Genomic DNA, 15415 nt, shown 5'->3' with positions numbered 1-15415 from the left:
TGTTTTAGTGTCAGAACTGGCTCTTTTAACTGTTCCTGCATCTTTTTCAGTTTCGTGCAGGCCTGCGAACTTCTTTTTAAAAAAAATCAACAATTCTTTTTACTTTATTCAGAATGGGTTGAATGTGCGGAAGCCCATTCTGAACAGTTAAATAGATTGTGTGTGCAAAGCAGGGGATGTGTTTCCAGGCTGTGAGTCTTATAGCTGCCACAGTATTAGCAGCATTGTCGCTAACAACACACACAACTTTTTCTTGAATCCCCCATTCCCTTGTGACACGTCACAGTTCTTCGGAGAGTTTTTCTGACGTGTGCCTTTTTTCGTATTTAATGCACTCTAGGAGGGAAGACGCCAGCTCCAGGTCTTTAACGTAGTATGCTGTCACTGACAAACAACTCTCATTTGTGGTTGAGGTCCACCCATCCATTGTAAGCACAACAGCTAATTAATTTTGACTCTCACAATTTCTTTCATCATGGCGTACTGTTGTTGTAGTAGTGTATTGGAAATGGTCTTCCGAGCTGGCATTCTGTAAGCACCATTCAGTTTGCCTACAGAACTTTGGAAATGTTTGCTTTCCACTATGTTGAAGGGCAAATAATCCTTGCAGTTTGTGGTGGCTAGGTATTTCTAGTATATCCTGTTCACCTTGTTTTGTGGTAAAGTGAATGATTTGTGTCTTTGTTAGATTTAGTTTCTGACCATTATTTCTCACCCATGCCTCAATTTCACCCAGAGACTGCTGGAGATGACTAATTAAATTTTCACTTTTCTTGCAACAGACTATTGCTGTAGAGACATCAGTGTAAAGAATAGTTTCTGAATTTATGTTAGTCGGCAGGTCATTTATATAGTACAAGAACAATATTGGCCCAAGGATAGATCCTTGTGGCACACCTTGTACCGTCTTTTTCCAACTTGAGAAGAATCTCTTACTAATTTCTTCTATTACTGTTCTTTGCTTCCTGTTTAATAGGTAGGATGAGATCCATCTTGGCCAGTTTTCACTGAAACCATATGCTTGTAGCTTGAAAAGTAGTAGTTTTTGATCTACTGTGTCAAAAGCTTTACTTAGGTCACAAAATAAGCCTGATACATCCATATTTTATCTAGACTACTGCTAATTTTTATAATAAGTTAATTAATGGGTTGCACTGTGCAGTGTCCTCTTTGGAAACCATGCTGATTGTTCTTGATAATATTATGCAGATTATTATAGTTAACTATATGGTTACATGCAGCTCTTTCAAATATTTTGGAAAATATTGATAACAATGATATTGGTCGATAATTACTCACTTCATCATGTCTGCTTTTTTTGTAAATGGATCGTATTTCAGCATACTTCAATCTATGAGGGAAACATCCTTCCTCGAAAGATTGATTCGTTATAAGGAACAGAGGATGTGCAATACTATGTGTGACTGCCTTTATTATTTTTGTAGGAACTTCATCCCAGTCTACAGAATTTAAATTCTCCAAGGACTTTATGACATCAGCTGCTTCAGAACAGGGTATATGGCTGAATTCAAATGTTGTGGGGTTACATAAACTGGAAACAGGGTACGCATTTGGCAGTGAAAGTTCATCAGTTTTACACGGATTTATGAAGTGGCTGTTAAACGCTTCACAGATTTTTGTAGGGTCCTGAACAGTGTCACCTTCAACCACCAGTCCAAGTTTCCGTTGTCTTCCTTTTTTCCCCTATTTCATTCTTCATAATACTACATACTGCTTTAGACTTATTTTTAGCATTTGAAATGTAATTATTATTTGCCAATTTTTTTGGCATGCCTGACAACTTTATCAAAGATTTTCTTATATTGCCATGCATAATTTAAGAATTCTGTGTCTCGACTGACATTCACCTCCATATGAAGTTCTCTTTTCCTCATGCTTGAAATCTAAATACCCCTTGTTATCCACGAACACTCTTTAGGTGTGTCAGTTTTATAGTTATAAAAGGAAAGCATTCATTAAACACCATCAAGAAGGCCTCCAAAAAGTTATTGAAATTTTCATTTTTTGAGGACTTAGCAGTAAATGGCCATGAGGTGAGGCTGATTTTATTGACAAACATTTCTATATTTTCTTGTTTAAAGTTTCTGATTTTCTTGAATGGGTGCTTTCAGCTAATACAGGGTATCGGCACTAACAGAGCACTGTTGTCTGAGATCCAAAGCTTACTACACATTTTTCTGTTAATCTGTAGTTTAAGCTACTAGCAATGTTATCTATGCAGGATGCTGACGAAGCAGTTACCCTTCTCATTTCTACAAAATTTAGAATAAAACCATGTGTGAACATCACCTCCTTCATCTTAAAGGCAAATTTGTCATTTTTTCTCACATATATATTAAAATCAGCACAAACAACGTTTTTACATATCTTTTCAGTTTTGAGTTGGTGGAGTAAATTTTCAAGTTTAACCAGAAAATTGCAGGAGATTGAGTAACCAGGAGTACGATATATGTTGAACATAAGCATGTTACAGTCCTTAAGTTCTACGCAGAAAGTCACAAATGGCGTTCTTCATTTAAATAAATGAAATTTTGCTTAATTTGGTATTTTACTGATGAATGACCAGAATACATGGACCACCATACCCATTGTATCTACAGAATCTAGCTGCTACTTCGTAAGCTGTAAGTTTGTTCAATAAATTTATATTTTCATCTCTAAGCCAATGTTCACTTAAGTGGATAACCTTTACAGACCATTTTACTCTCTCTAGAAATAGTTCTAAGTCATGAAGCTTACTGACCAGATTACTTGATAAACCTCCAATATTCAAATACATAATAAGGTCATTTTTTGCTATTCTGGATGTGATGTTATCAAAGTTATCTACTCTAAACTGGCCAGACACAACTTTTTGTAGATTACTTATCTTAATGGTCTTTTGTTCCCAGTTTCTACTAAAAAATCCTTAAGATGGCGTGGTGGTGAAGTTTTTCTTTTGTTATGAGTGGCTCCTATTGATTCTTCTGCTGTTGTTACTTCTGTTGACGTTGTTGCTTCTTCCCTTGTTGCTTGTTCATGTGATGATGATAGTCCTGATTCTGGCAATGCTGATGCTATCATCACTTGTGACAGTGGCTCTGTTGTTGTCTCTGATGATGGTGGTTCTGCTGTTGATTGAGATGATGTTGCTGCATCTGTAGTTCCTGCCACATCTGATGAGGATTGTCTTGATTCACTTGATGCTCTGTTTTCTATCTCTGGTAAGGGCTGTGCTGTTTCAGCTGATGATGGTGCTTCTGTTTCTGATATTGACAGTGGTTTTTTTCTTGCTGTAGTTTTTGATGGTTTCACTGCTGTAGTTGGTGGTGGTTGCTGTACTATTATACCGTTTAAGTGCATACCATGTCTTGTAAAACTGTCTCTCTCTAGGTAGTTAACAGGTAGAAATTTTCATACATTTTGCATATTTTCTCGAACTGTTTGTTGGCTTTCATGATTTCTTTGTTTACACACGAATCGTTTATGAGGTCTTGTCTATGCGGAATTCCAATGATGAAAATGGTTTTACTCTGATTGGTATCCAGTATTTCCTTTAGTTTTCGACGATACTCGATAATTCACGTTGGTAAACATCATTTGCTTTCGCCGCTATCACTGTGCATTCATTTGCATTTGATTTAGTTCCGGCTTTTATGTTTTTTTTTTTTTGTAATTTCGTGCATAGGTGCCCCTGGTTTCACGTAAGTAGATACATTTGTACCATGTCCATATCGTAAAATTTTTGCGAGTCCACGCCCATGGCTATCCGATTGATTGTTACTTTTGAAAATTTCGTTCCTACCTTTCTCATCGTAATTATACGCACTAATACTCGTATTTCGAAAGGCAGTAATATTTTCACATATTCGAAGTTCACCCCCAGTCAACTAGAAGTAGTTACGCACGGCCGCCTGTATTAGGCCGTGAGTGACGTCATTCTCTGCTTCCGTATCGTAAAACTTGGGCAGAATACTTCTATCTTGTTGTTCTGTGACCTTGATGTTCTGTTTCTTCCCGTTAAGTGAATACGAAATTGATACATGAATTGTGGAATGTTTGATGTTCCGTTCCTTTCCGTCACGTGAGTGCGAATCGACCTTAAAAAATCAAATCACTTTCATCATTCAGCGTTATGCAAACGAAGTGGCGTTTTGTTGACATTCCATTTACCCTGAACACTAGTCCTTTTGATGGTGACGCCTTTCATTTCATTGACTTCCGCTGTGGATCGACTTGAGCTGTCTATGGGAAGCACCTGCAACGGAAGACAAGTAGAGAGACATTTAAATAACCTTGGACATTTGTATTATTTTTTGGGCGAGCGGCCGAGTTTTAACGTAGTTATTCTTTGCTAGTTCAGTTCTCTGTGATTGGGTTCATTGTCATATTGTTGAATGGAAGTTTGAAGAGTAACAAATAGTTATAGTGCTTACCGTCGTCTTTCTGTGCAGTAGAGATAGCGCATTAGGATATGCCTATATGTCTTTAGAGAATTTTTTGCAAGACAGGGATACAGGCGTCTAAAGCTAGCGAAATGAGGGATGCTCAACTACCGATAGATGGCTCTAGCGCGTGCCGCCAAGAGATTATATCATTGAGTGTCCGCCATATCTGAATTTACAGGCGTCTAAAGCTAGAGAAATGAGGGATGCTCAACTACCGGACCTACCGATAGATGGCTCTAGCGCGTGCAGGCAAGAGGTTATATAATTGAGTGTCCGCCATATCTGAATTTGGTAAAAAAACGAAGTGTCAAAACACGGATGAAAATGTTTTTCGTTCTGCGCCCTCATAAGTATTTTATATTGGATGTTCTAGATATCTACACATCAACGTAATGAAGTGTGTCTAATCTAGCGAGAAAAAACAGTGACAGTTCTGTTATGAAATTCCTAAATTCGAGTGTGTTTTGAAAGTTTGACAAGCTGACCTATAAATTGTTTACAAATTTATGAGTGCTTTACTTATTTGCCCGTTTAAAACACTATTTAAGATTCAATGGAGGTCAACAAATTACCTTACTTGCCGAAACTTTTAACTACTGGTATAATTCGGAAAATCAAGTGTGGACAACAGTGAAGACGTCTCTTAAAAAAAAGTTGACATCGTTTGCTGAGGGGTATCTTTACTGACAACAGAAATTACAACTGAACTATTAAAGTATTACTTACGTATAAACAGAAAAAATCATTATTTTTTTCTTTATCTGAAGTGATGCATTACCGATCTGCATATATGCTGACACTGTAATTGCAACATGCACTTACGAATTTGGCTCTCCCTTTGATCAGTAATTTAAATGCCATGATTTTATTAACGCCTGTTCATGACACGGTGTATTTAAACTGTGTGATATGGTAGAAGCGCCAGTTTTTAACAGTGCTTCAGTCTTTGATACGAGACAAGAAATACATTTAAATGAGATAAACACAAAGCCCAACGTTAAGGCTCCTCTTAAATGCATGACTTGTATCATTTGGAAGTTAAGTCTAGTAATGATATTATATTGGACTGATCCATGATGATGTAGGAAGTGAAGGAACTTGATGAAAATAACCTCGATCACAGCTGTTAATTTTAAGGTTGGCGTGTCTTAAAACTGTAATTTTCCAGTCTGACACCCAAACAGTTTTAAAATTGAATTCAAAACATGTCAGTGAGCAAAATTAATTACACTTTGACTTACAACCATAGAATTCTATTTCTGTGAATCTTGGTTCCAGTCTTTGACATGGTGTCAATCACTGGAATGACTGGTTTGCAGTATATGGCCCAAGCAAAAAACAAACCTGAAAGTGAAAGCTGCAGAAGCTGGCCAGATAGGCACCCCTATGGCTGCTACAATCTGTGTGAGACAAGGGTGACATTATATTGCAAATTTATTGTAAAAAGTTCCATATTGTCTGAATTTGTCCTATACTGACAGGACAATCTAGTCCAGTCGATTTTCTTATCTGCAAAAGTACACTAGCCAATACCAGTGGCACAAAGGTAGAGCCACATTACAAACTATCTGGTAACAACAGAAGTATTGGTGGACAATGTACAGTAAATAATATGTAATAATCTGAGAAATTCAAAATTGGTTTTAAGAAATAGGGCAGTATTTGGAAAGAGGGCAACATTTTGAAAATAACAAATGACGCAAGTAGAGTTTTCAGTTATGAAAGCTCGCTTAAATTTTTTTCCCCTCTTTTCGATTATCATGGGAAAAGTATGATAACATAAAAGTGCAAGAAAGTTGTGTACAATGTTGGAAATGATGAAAAAGAAAGTCTCACTATGCTTCCTCCTCCATGTGAAGAGTATTCCTGTAATAATAGCTAATAGCATACCAAGAACATGAGGGTGTCACAGTGGAGATTTGTTTTCTGGTACAGACACCTGATACAACTATTCCACAACAAAACGTACTTTCAATAGGTGTGGTACCAGTGCACTCCCATAGGATAAAAGAATATTATGTCCTCCAGGAATCACATTGGGTACACCACATACAGCATAAACTGTACAGCAACTACAATACTTTGTGAGCAAGTAATAACAGTCAGTATCTTTCGTTTTAACATAATTCTTGACTCCCATAAGTATCTGCTTATACGTGTGCTTGTACTACAGGTTATTGGTAAAGCAAATACTAATTGAATATGTCTTCACACTTTTAATACTTAGCAGAAATTCTGAAAAAAGTAAATTGTTTTAGTACTGTATCACCTCTATGGCGAATTAAGAGGTACTGACTGGTTTCTTTGAACATTTAATAGAAGCCTTCTTTTTTACCTGCTATTGATAAAGAGCCATTCCAAGTTCTGTACAGAACAATCTCTCGCATTTTTCATGAGGTTTGTTATTCTGTACACTAATATTTCTTCTTCGAAATGGTAAATAATGCATTCAGACAGTGCTGGTATTAAAGGTAATTCATGAAATAAATTATATGTAAACCAGAAAATTAAAGGTTCCACATGGCACATGAAAAGTACCTTGCTACACAAATGTATGTACAGATTCCAAAATGTCTGTGAATTTGAGTTACAAACTTTTTTAAATAGAAATATGAAGATCACAATACTTAGGGTCTGCAATAACTCAAACGTAAAATACTTAAGTTCCCTATGGGAAACTTTGTTCTTTACATGACTCTTAATGGAAAACTAAATGGTTTATATTAAAGTTAACTAGCAAAAAGTGTAACCATTGTTACATAATTTCTGTGAATGTTATTTCCTTCCTTTGTCGTCATAACTCGATAATTTCAGTTCCGTATGGGACATATGAACTAACAAAATGAAATGCTTTTATTACTATGACCAAACAAAATCTTTTTAACATGTAGTACACAGTTCAAATCAGCAAAAAGTGTAACCGTATAATTAAGGTAAATGTTGATGAAAATTAGGCATGTAACATGAATACTGAAATTTCCTAGATTTCCACGTGTACCTGTAATCACTGTATTCTGTACTTTGCAGTGCTAGAAAGATAATTCTATATGATTATTTGCATTTACATTTGTTGTGTATCTATTACCCTTTGACGAGAGAGAGTTGTCCACTAAATTGCACACTAATTCCACTTGTGTTCCTTTCTGATGATTGAGGAAGTTATGTAACTTCTCAGGAAGATGCCCCTTCTCCTTCAATGAACTTATGATGTCATCCATGGAAAACACTTTCTTCTCTCTTCTTCGAAGTTTTTCACGGGCACACTTCACACTTCAGTTTACGTTTTAATTCGTGCACAATGTCTGAGAAAAAATTGCAAGTTTCGGTCGCCTTGTCTTCCATTTCTACTTTCGACTGTATACCACAATCAATTACTTGAGAACCAACTGCACTCTGAAATAAAGAAATAATTTCGTTATATATGATTGAAATAACTCAAGGCTTGATGAAAAAATATTATAAGAAAACTTTGGGGGTGTGAAAACATCCTTATACTAACGATTTCGACACAATTCGTAGCTTCTGCATTGGATAAATGGGACGTGCTTTCCACGGAAGAATTCTCATTGACAACATTCTCCACGCAATCAGTAGCTTCTGCAGAGGGCAAATCAAGCACGGATTCCAGGACAGAACGCTAAAAACAAAAATATGGAACTGTATTACAACATTGCTTAGACCTATGTAGCCCATTTGTGTCCGTACGAAATAAATTCACAAAAGTCAAAACCACACACATAGCAAGGAAATTAATTAGCTACCTCAAATGGAGAAGCATCGTTGTCACTCAAAATCCTAACATGTCGTCGTGGCTGTTTATTTGGTGGCATCAAATGTGTCGGAAAGTCAAAAATTGACTGCACTGCTTCGGGTCTCAGACGTGTCTTCCACGTTCCAGAGCTCACTACGTAACCATCTTGTCGGAAAAGGTTTCCGCAAAGAAAACTGCAAGACGTAGGTTTAAAATCTTTCCGCTTCACGGAAGTAATCCACTTCTTTAGCAGCTCTGGGTGCTTTAGAGGAAACCTGTTCAAAAACATCGAATTAGCAAACGCACTAAGTCTGTATTGTTGTCGTATTGTATCGGTAGTCCTATTACCTGTGAAATGGTAAGTCACTTTCCTTACTCCATCGCTTCGTACAATTGAATGCGGAACAAGAAATCACCATTTCGATAATCCTTAATTCCTTATACACCGTACAGACCGAGAGAAACTTCTTGGCAAATTCAAATATGGCGGGCAATACAGACGATAGTAATCAGCTGGTAGAGCCATCTATCGGTAGGTCCGGTAGTTGAGCATCCCTCATTTCGCTAGCTTTAGACGCCTGTTCTGAATTTGGCAAAAAAACGAAGTGTCAAAACACGGATGAAAATGTTTTTCGTTCTGCGCCCTCATAAGTATTTTATATTGGATGTTCTAGATATCTACACATCAACATAATGAAGTGTTTCTAATCCAGCGAGAAAAAACAGTGACAGTTCTGCTATGAAATTCCTAAATTCGAGTGTGTTTTGAAAGTTTGACAAGCTGACCTATAAATTGTTTACTATTTTATGAGTGCTTTATTTATTTGCCCGTTTTAAAACACTATTTAAGATTCAATGGAGGTCAACAAATTACCTTATTTGCCGAAGCTTTTAACTACTGGTATAATTCGGAAAATCAAGTGTGGACAACAGTGAACTCTTGAAAAAAAGTTGACATCGTTTGCTTAGGGGTATCTTTACTGAAACAGAAATTACAACTGAACTATTTAAGTATTACTTACGGATAAACGAAAAAAATGTTATTTTTTTCTTGATCTGAAGTGACGCATTACCGATCTGCATATATGCTGACACTGTAATTGCAACATGCACTTACGAATTTGGCACTCTCTTTGATCAGAAACTTAAATGCCATGATTTTATTAACGCCTGTACATGACATGGTGTATTTAAACTGAGTGATATGGTAGATGCACCAGTTTTTAACAGTGCTTCAGTCTTTGATACGAGACAAGAAATACATTTAAATGAGATAAACACAAAGCCCAACGTTAAGGCTCCTCTTAAATGCTTGACTTGTATCATTTGGAAGTTAAGTCTAGTAATATTATATTGGACTGATCCATGATGATGTAGGAAGTGAAGGAACTTGTTGAAAATAACCTCGATCACAGCTGTTAATTTTAAGGTTGGGGTGTCTTAAAACTGTAATTTTCCAGTCTGACACCCAAACAATTTTAAAATTGAATTCAAAACATGTCAGTGAGCAAAATTAATTACACTTTGAATTACAACCATAGAATTCTATTTCTGTGAATCTTGGTTCCAGTCTTTGACATGGTGTCAATCACTGGAATGACTGGTTGTCAGTATACGGCCCAAGCAAAAAACAAACCTGAAAGTGAAAGCTGGCCAGACAGGAACCTCAATGGCTGCTACAATCTGTGTGAGACAAGGGTGACATTATATTGCAAATTTAGTGTAAGAAGTTCCATACTGTCTGAATTTGTCGTATACTGCCAGGACAATCTAGTCCAGTCGATTTTCTTTTCTGCAAAAGTACACTAGCCAATACCAGTGGCACAAAGGTAGTGCCACATTACAAACTATCTGGTAATAACAGAAGTATTGGTGGACAATGTACAGTAAATAATATGTAATAACCTGAGAAATTCAAAATTGGTTTGAAGAAATAGGACAGTATTTGGAAAGAGAGTAACATTTTGAAAATAACAGATGACGCAAGTAGAGTTTTCAGTTATGAAAGCTCGCTTAATTTTTTTTTTTTCCCCTCCCTCTTTTCAATTATCAAGGGAAAAAATGTGACAACATAAAAGTTCAAGAAAGTTGTGTACAATGTTGGAAATGATGAAAAAGAAAATCTCATTATGCTTCCTCCTCCATGTGAAGAGCATTCCTGTAATAATAGCTAATAGCATACCAAGAACATAAGGGTGGCACAGTGGAGATTTGTTTTCTGGTACAGACATCTGATACAACTATTCCACAACAAAACGTACTTTCAATAGGTGTGGTACTAGTGCACTCCCATGGGATAACAGAATATTATGTCCTCCAGGAATCACATTGGGTACACCACATACAGCATAAACTGTACAGCAACTACAATGCTTTGTGAGCAAGTAATAACAGTCAGTATCTTTAATTTTAACATAACTCTTGACTCCCATAATTATCTGCTTATACGTGTGCTTGTACTACAGGTTATTGGTAAAGCAAATACTAATTGAATACGTCTTCACACTTTTAATACTTAGCAGAAATTCTGAAAAAAGTAAATTGTTTTATTACTGTATCACCTCTATGGCGAATTAAGAGGTACTGACTGGTTTCTTTGAACATTTAATAGAAGCCTTCTTTTTTACCTGCTATTGATAAAGAGCCATTCCAAGTTCTGTACAGAACAATCTCTCGCATTTTTCATGAGGTTTGTTATTCTGTACACTAATATTTCTTCTTCGAAATGGTAAATAATGCATTCAGACAGTGCTGGTATGAAGGGTAATTCATGAAATAAATTATATTTAAACCAGAAAATTAAAGGTTCCACATGGCACATGAAAAGTACCTTGCTACACGCGTGTATGTACAGATTCCAGAATGTCTGTGAATTTGAGTTACAAACTTTTTTAAATAGAAATATGAAGATCACAATACTTTGGGTCTGCAATAACTCAAACGTAAACGTGACTCGTGCAACTGCTTTCACTCTTAATGGAAAACTAAATGGTTTATGTTAAAGTTAACTAGCAAAAAGTGTAACCATTGTTACATAATTTCTGTGAAGTAAGATTCCTTAATGTTATTTCCTTCCTTTGTCATCATAACTCGATAATTTCAGTTCCGTATGGGACATATGAACTAACAAAATGAAATGCTTTTATTACTATGACCAAACAAAATCTTTTTAACATGTAGTACACAGTTCAAATCATCAAAAAGTGTAACCGTATAATTAAGGTAAATGTTAATGAAAATTAGGCATGTAACATTACTGAAATTTCCTAGATTTCCACGTGTACCTGTAATCACTGTATTCTGCACTTTGTAGTGCTAGAAAGATAATTCTATATGATTATTTGCATTCTCTTCTCCTCCCCCCCCCCCCCCCCCTCAACATAGGAAAATATAATAGAAAGACATCCTAGCAAAATAAACACAAAATTCAGAAAATTAGGTTTTGCCTGACTCAGGTCCCCTTATTCTAGAATGGTTATAAAGTAATAAGAATGCTTATGATCAACTGGAACATTGTGTTCATTATAGGAAGTATTAAAACAACTGTTCTCTTAAAGTGAAAAATTCAAGTTAAAATAGTTATTGAGGGACATATTTTCTCACACTGAAAGCCATCTGTCAAATAAGTCTCAGAACATTTTTTTTTTTCATTAATTTCACACAAATCACCCGTTTTCAATGCAAGTGCATATTTTGTAACACCAAACATCTTAAAATAAGCTTATATAATAAACAATTATAATTTTGTTACAATATCTACACAGGGTGTAAAGACTTAATTTTACTTCAATGTGATTCATCTTTTGAAGTTCATCATTACACAACAACAAATCTATGGACAAAATAGTTTTAAAAAATCTGTCAAAATGTCACACCCATCTGCATGGAATGTCCCATTACATAATTTTTCCAATTTGAGCACTATACATGATTAAACAATATGAGTTTATTTAACTTCTGCCTTATACTTGATTTGTTGTTTAAAATTTTCTCAGCAGGCTTTTTTTCCACATGTTTTTAAGCGTATGCAGGAGTATAGGGATGCAATCTAACAAACAAGTTGAGTCTGATGTAAGTCCTCAATCCTAATTTCATAACGGTAATCATGACCAAGAGCAGGAAATGGGTAATCTACAAATTTCTTTTTAACACAATGCAAAATCTTGGCCTGTATATATTTCTGTCACATATCCCCAGCAGTCACAAACATCTAAAACAGTCTCTGAGTATTCTACAACAGAGTACACGCAGTCACTTGTTTTAACCAGTTTTCCCCAGTTAACAAAATTTACAAATGCATTTTTATTGGCCATATTGGGAAAAGCATAGAGAGAATCACACTCTAATGCAGATTTAACTACTGGTGGCTTCAGTATGTGAAGACAGTCTTTGCATGTGATCTGCCTTGAAAGGCGCAATGACATACACCCTGCAATATAATAGACTATGTTTTACTTGTCAAATGAGAACTTAATCTTATCGTCAAGAAGTGCACACCACTCCTCTACTTCATTTTCTGCAGCACTTTCATCACTTTCTACTACATGCTTTGTTGCATGAAAATCATAAACAGGTGGCAAACAACACACATTAAAATTTGAGCAATTCCCATTCATTGCAGTGACACTGTTACCCAAGAGCAACTTTCTCATGGCACATTTGAACTGGTATGCATTTGGATTGTTGTTCCAACCACATCTGGACCGAATGCAGGGGAAAAAAAGCTCTATGTGGTCTTGTGACAGTTTATATGTTAGCAAATGCTTCAAAGGAGATTCAACACGAAGCATACTTGTCAGAGCTATGTGCCTTACTGATTGCATATTGAAAATTATCCCAAAAGCAAAAGTATTTCTTGCATGGAGCAGCAATGGAACACCAATGATTTTTAAGCTTTTGATACAATTTTCAGTGTGTCTGAAAATACCAACGTGTTGAATGGGTGTTGTGTGATGTCCTTAGGTTAGTTAGGTTTAAGTAGTTCTAAGTTCTAGGGGACTGATGATCATAGATGCTAAGTTCCATAGTGCTCAGAGCCATTTGAACCATTTTTTTTTTTTAATACCAAGCCAATAAGATTTGTTGTCAAGTCTCAGGGGGCTCTTATACCCTTTACCTAATGGATTTCTGGAGTTCAGAATATCAAAAATCCTATCAATATTATACAAAAATTCTACTATTGCTTCACTTCCTTTAATATTTGGATCAACAACCCTCCTCAAAAACTCTATACTATCTGCCACATTAGAACTCAAAGTCTGTGGAGCTAATGAAACATTTTTCTATTTACATAACTTATATGTTGTCCTGATAGTTTGTTGGCAAATGTCATACCTTCTTCTTGTTGTACCTTGTTCAATTGCTCAATGAAATGCCATCTAATAATGCCAGTTGGAGACTCAATAGCAGATACTTCTGCTAGAGCATTTCTGGCAAACTTCATCATATGACATGTCCAACATACAATAAACATTGTAGCTCTTAAAATCACCCTTGGAAAAATTGAAAGTACAGCCAAGTGTACGTAAAGTGCTTATATTTACCTTGCAGCCATCAACATGTAACACACCAAACCCTAATGCCAGAACTATGCAGCCTCTCTAAAGCGGATTTCATCAGTGTGGCCTGATTATTTGCCTGTACACCGTTGATAAAGAAATATGCAATCGGGCATATAAAATTGCCTTTAATAGAGACAAGCATGAAAACTAGAGCCTCAGATGCCTCTATTACTTCTTTTGACTGAGGCACTTCCCCACCAAACTCTAAAAAACCTGTGTATTGCTTGGTTCCTTGGTCCCAAACTACTTGCTTCCTAAGTGCCACACTGTCTACAATTAGACATGAACGCTGAACTGGTCCCCTACGATTGGGTTCGAATCAACGTACTTAAAAACATCTTTTAAGAAGCCAGTTTCACAGTCGACACTTGCCACCCATTTGGAAATCAATGATTTATGGGTCAGAGGCATTAATTTTTGCAGGTATTCATATGCTGCTGGTGAATAAAAGTACAGAGTCATCGCAAACATTTTCACATTTGTTGTGTATCTATTACCTTTTGACGAGAGAGAGTTGTCCACTAAATTGCACACTAATTCCACTTGTGTTCCTTTCTGATGATTGAGGAAGTTATGTAACTTCTCAGGAAGATGCCCCTTCTCCTTCAATGAACTTATGATGTCATCCATGGAAAACACTTTCTTCTCTCTTCTTCGAAGTTTTTCACGGACACACTTCACACTTCAGTTTACGTTTTAATTCGTGCACAATGTCTGAGAAAAAATTGCAAGTTTTGGTCGCCTTGTCTTCCATTTCTACTTTCGACTGTATACCACAATCAATTACTTGAGAACCAACTGCACTCTGAAATAAAGAAATAATTTCGTTATATATGATTGAAATAACTCAAGGCTTGATGAAAAAATATTATAAGAAAACTTTGGGGGTGTGAAAACATCCTTATACTAACGATTTCGACACAATTCGCAGCTTCTGCATTGGATAAATGGGACATGCTTTCCACGGAAGAATTCTCATTGACAACATTCTCCACGCAATCAGTAGCTTCTGCAGAGGGCAAATCAAGCACTGATTCCAGGACAGAACGCTAAAAACAAAAATATGGAACTGTATTACAACATTGCTTAGACCTATGTAGCCCATTAGTGTCCGTATGAAATAAATTCACAAAAGTCAAAACCACACACATAGCAAGGAAATTAATTAGCTACCTCAAATGGAGAAGCATCGTTGTCACTCAAAATCCTAACATGTCGTCGTGGCTGTTTATTTGGTGGCATCAAATGTGTCGGAAAGTCAAAAATTGATGGCACTGCTTCGTGTCTGAGACGTTTCTTCCACGTTCCAGGGCTCACTACGTAATCATCTTGCCGGAAAAGGTTTCCGCAAAGAAAACTGCAAGACGTAGGTTTAAAATCTTTCCGCTTCACGGAAGTAATCCACTTCTTTAGCAGCTCTGGGTGCTTTAGAGGAAACCTGTTCAAAAACATCGAATTAGCAAACGCACTAAGTCTGTATTGTTGTCGTATTGTATCGGTAGTCCTATTACCTGTAAAATGGTAAGTCACTTTCCTTACTCCATCGCTTCGTACACTTGAAAGCGGAACAAGAAATCACCATTTCGATAATCCTTAATTCCTTATACACCGTACAGACCGAGAGAAACTTCTTGGCAAATTCAAATATGGCGGGC

General features: G+C 36.3%; 1 protein-coding gene across 1 annotated transcript; it reads right to left on the bottom strand.

Annotated features, from left to right (window-relative positions):
* Positions 1-2886: 2886 nt before the first annotated feature.
* LOC126413168 (uncharacterized) lies at positions 2887-15400 on the bottom strand. The gene is made up of 4 exons (XM_050083063.1): positions 14934-15400; positions 14672-14809; positions 7746-7841; positions 2887-3336 (listed from the first exon to the last, which is right to left on the bottom strand). The coding sequence occupies exons 1-4, from the start codon at positions 15210-15212 to the stop codon at positions 2887-2889; spliced, it is 963 nt and encodes a 320-aa protein (XP_049939020.1). The 5' UTR covers positions 15213-15400.
* Between the last annotated feature and the right edge of the window lie 15 nt (positions 15401-15415).

This window comes from Schistocerca serialis, chromosome 7 (genome assembly GCF_023864345.2).
Source record: "Schistocerca serialis cubense isolate TAMUIC-IGC-003099 chromosome 7, iqSchSeri2.2, whole genome shotgun sequence".
NCBI classification, from domain to species: Eukaryota; Metazoa; Arthropoda; class Insecta; order Orthoptera; family Acrididae; genus Schistocerca; species Schistocerca serialis.
The sequence above is the reverse complement of the archived record's forward strand: the minus strand, read 5'-3'. Positions and strand labels throughout refer to the sequence as shown.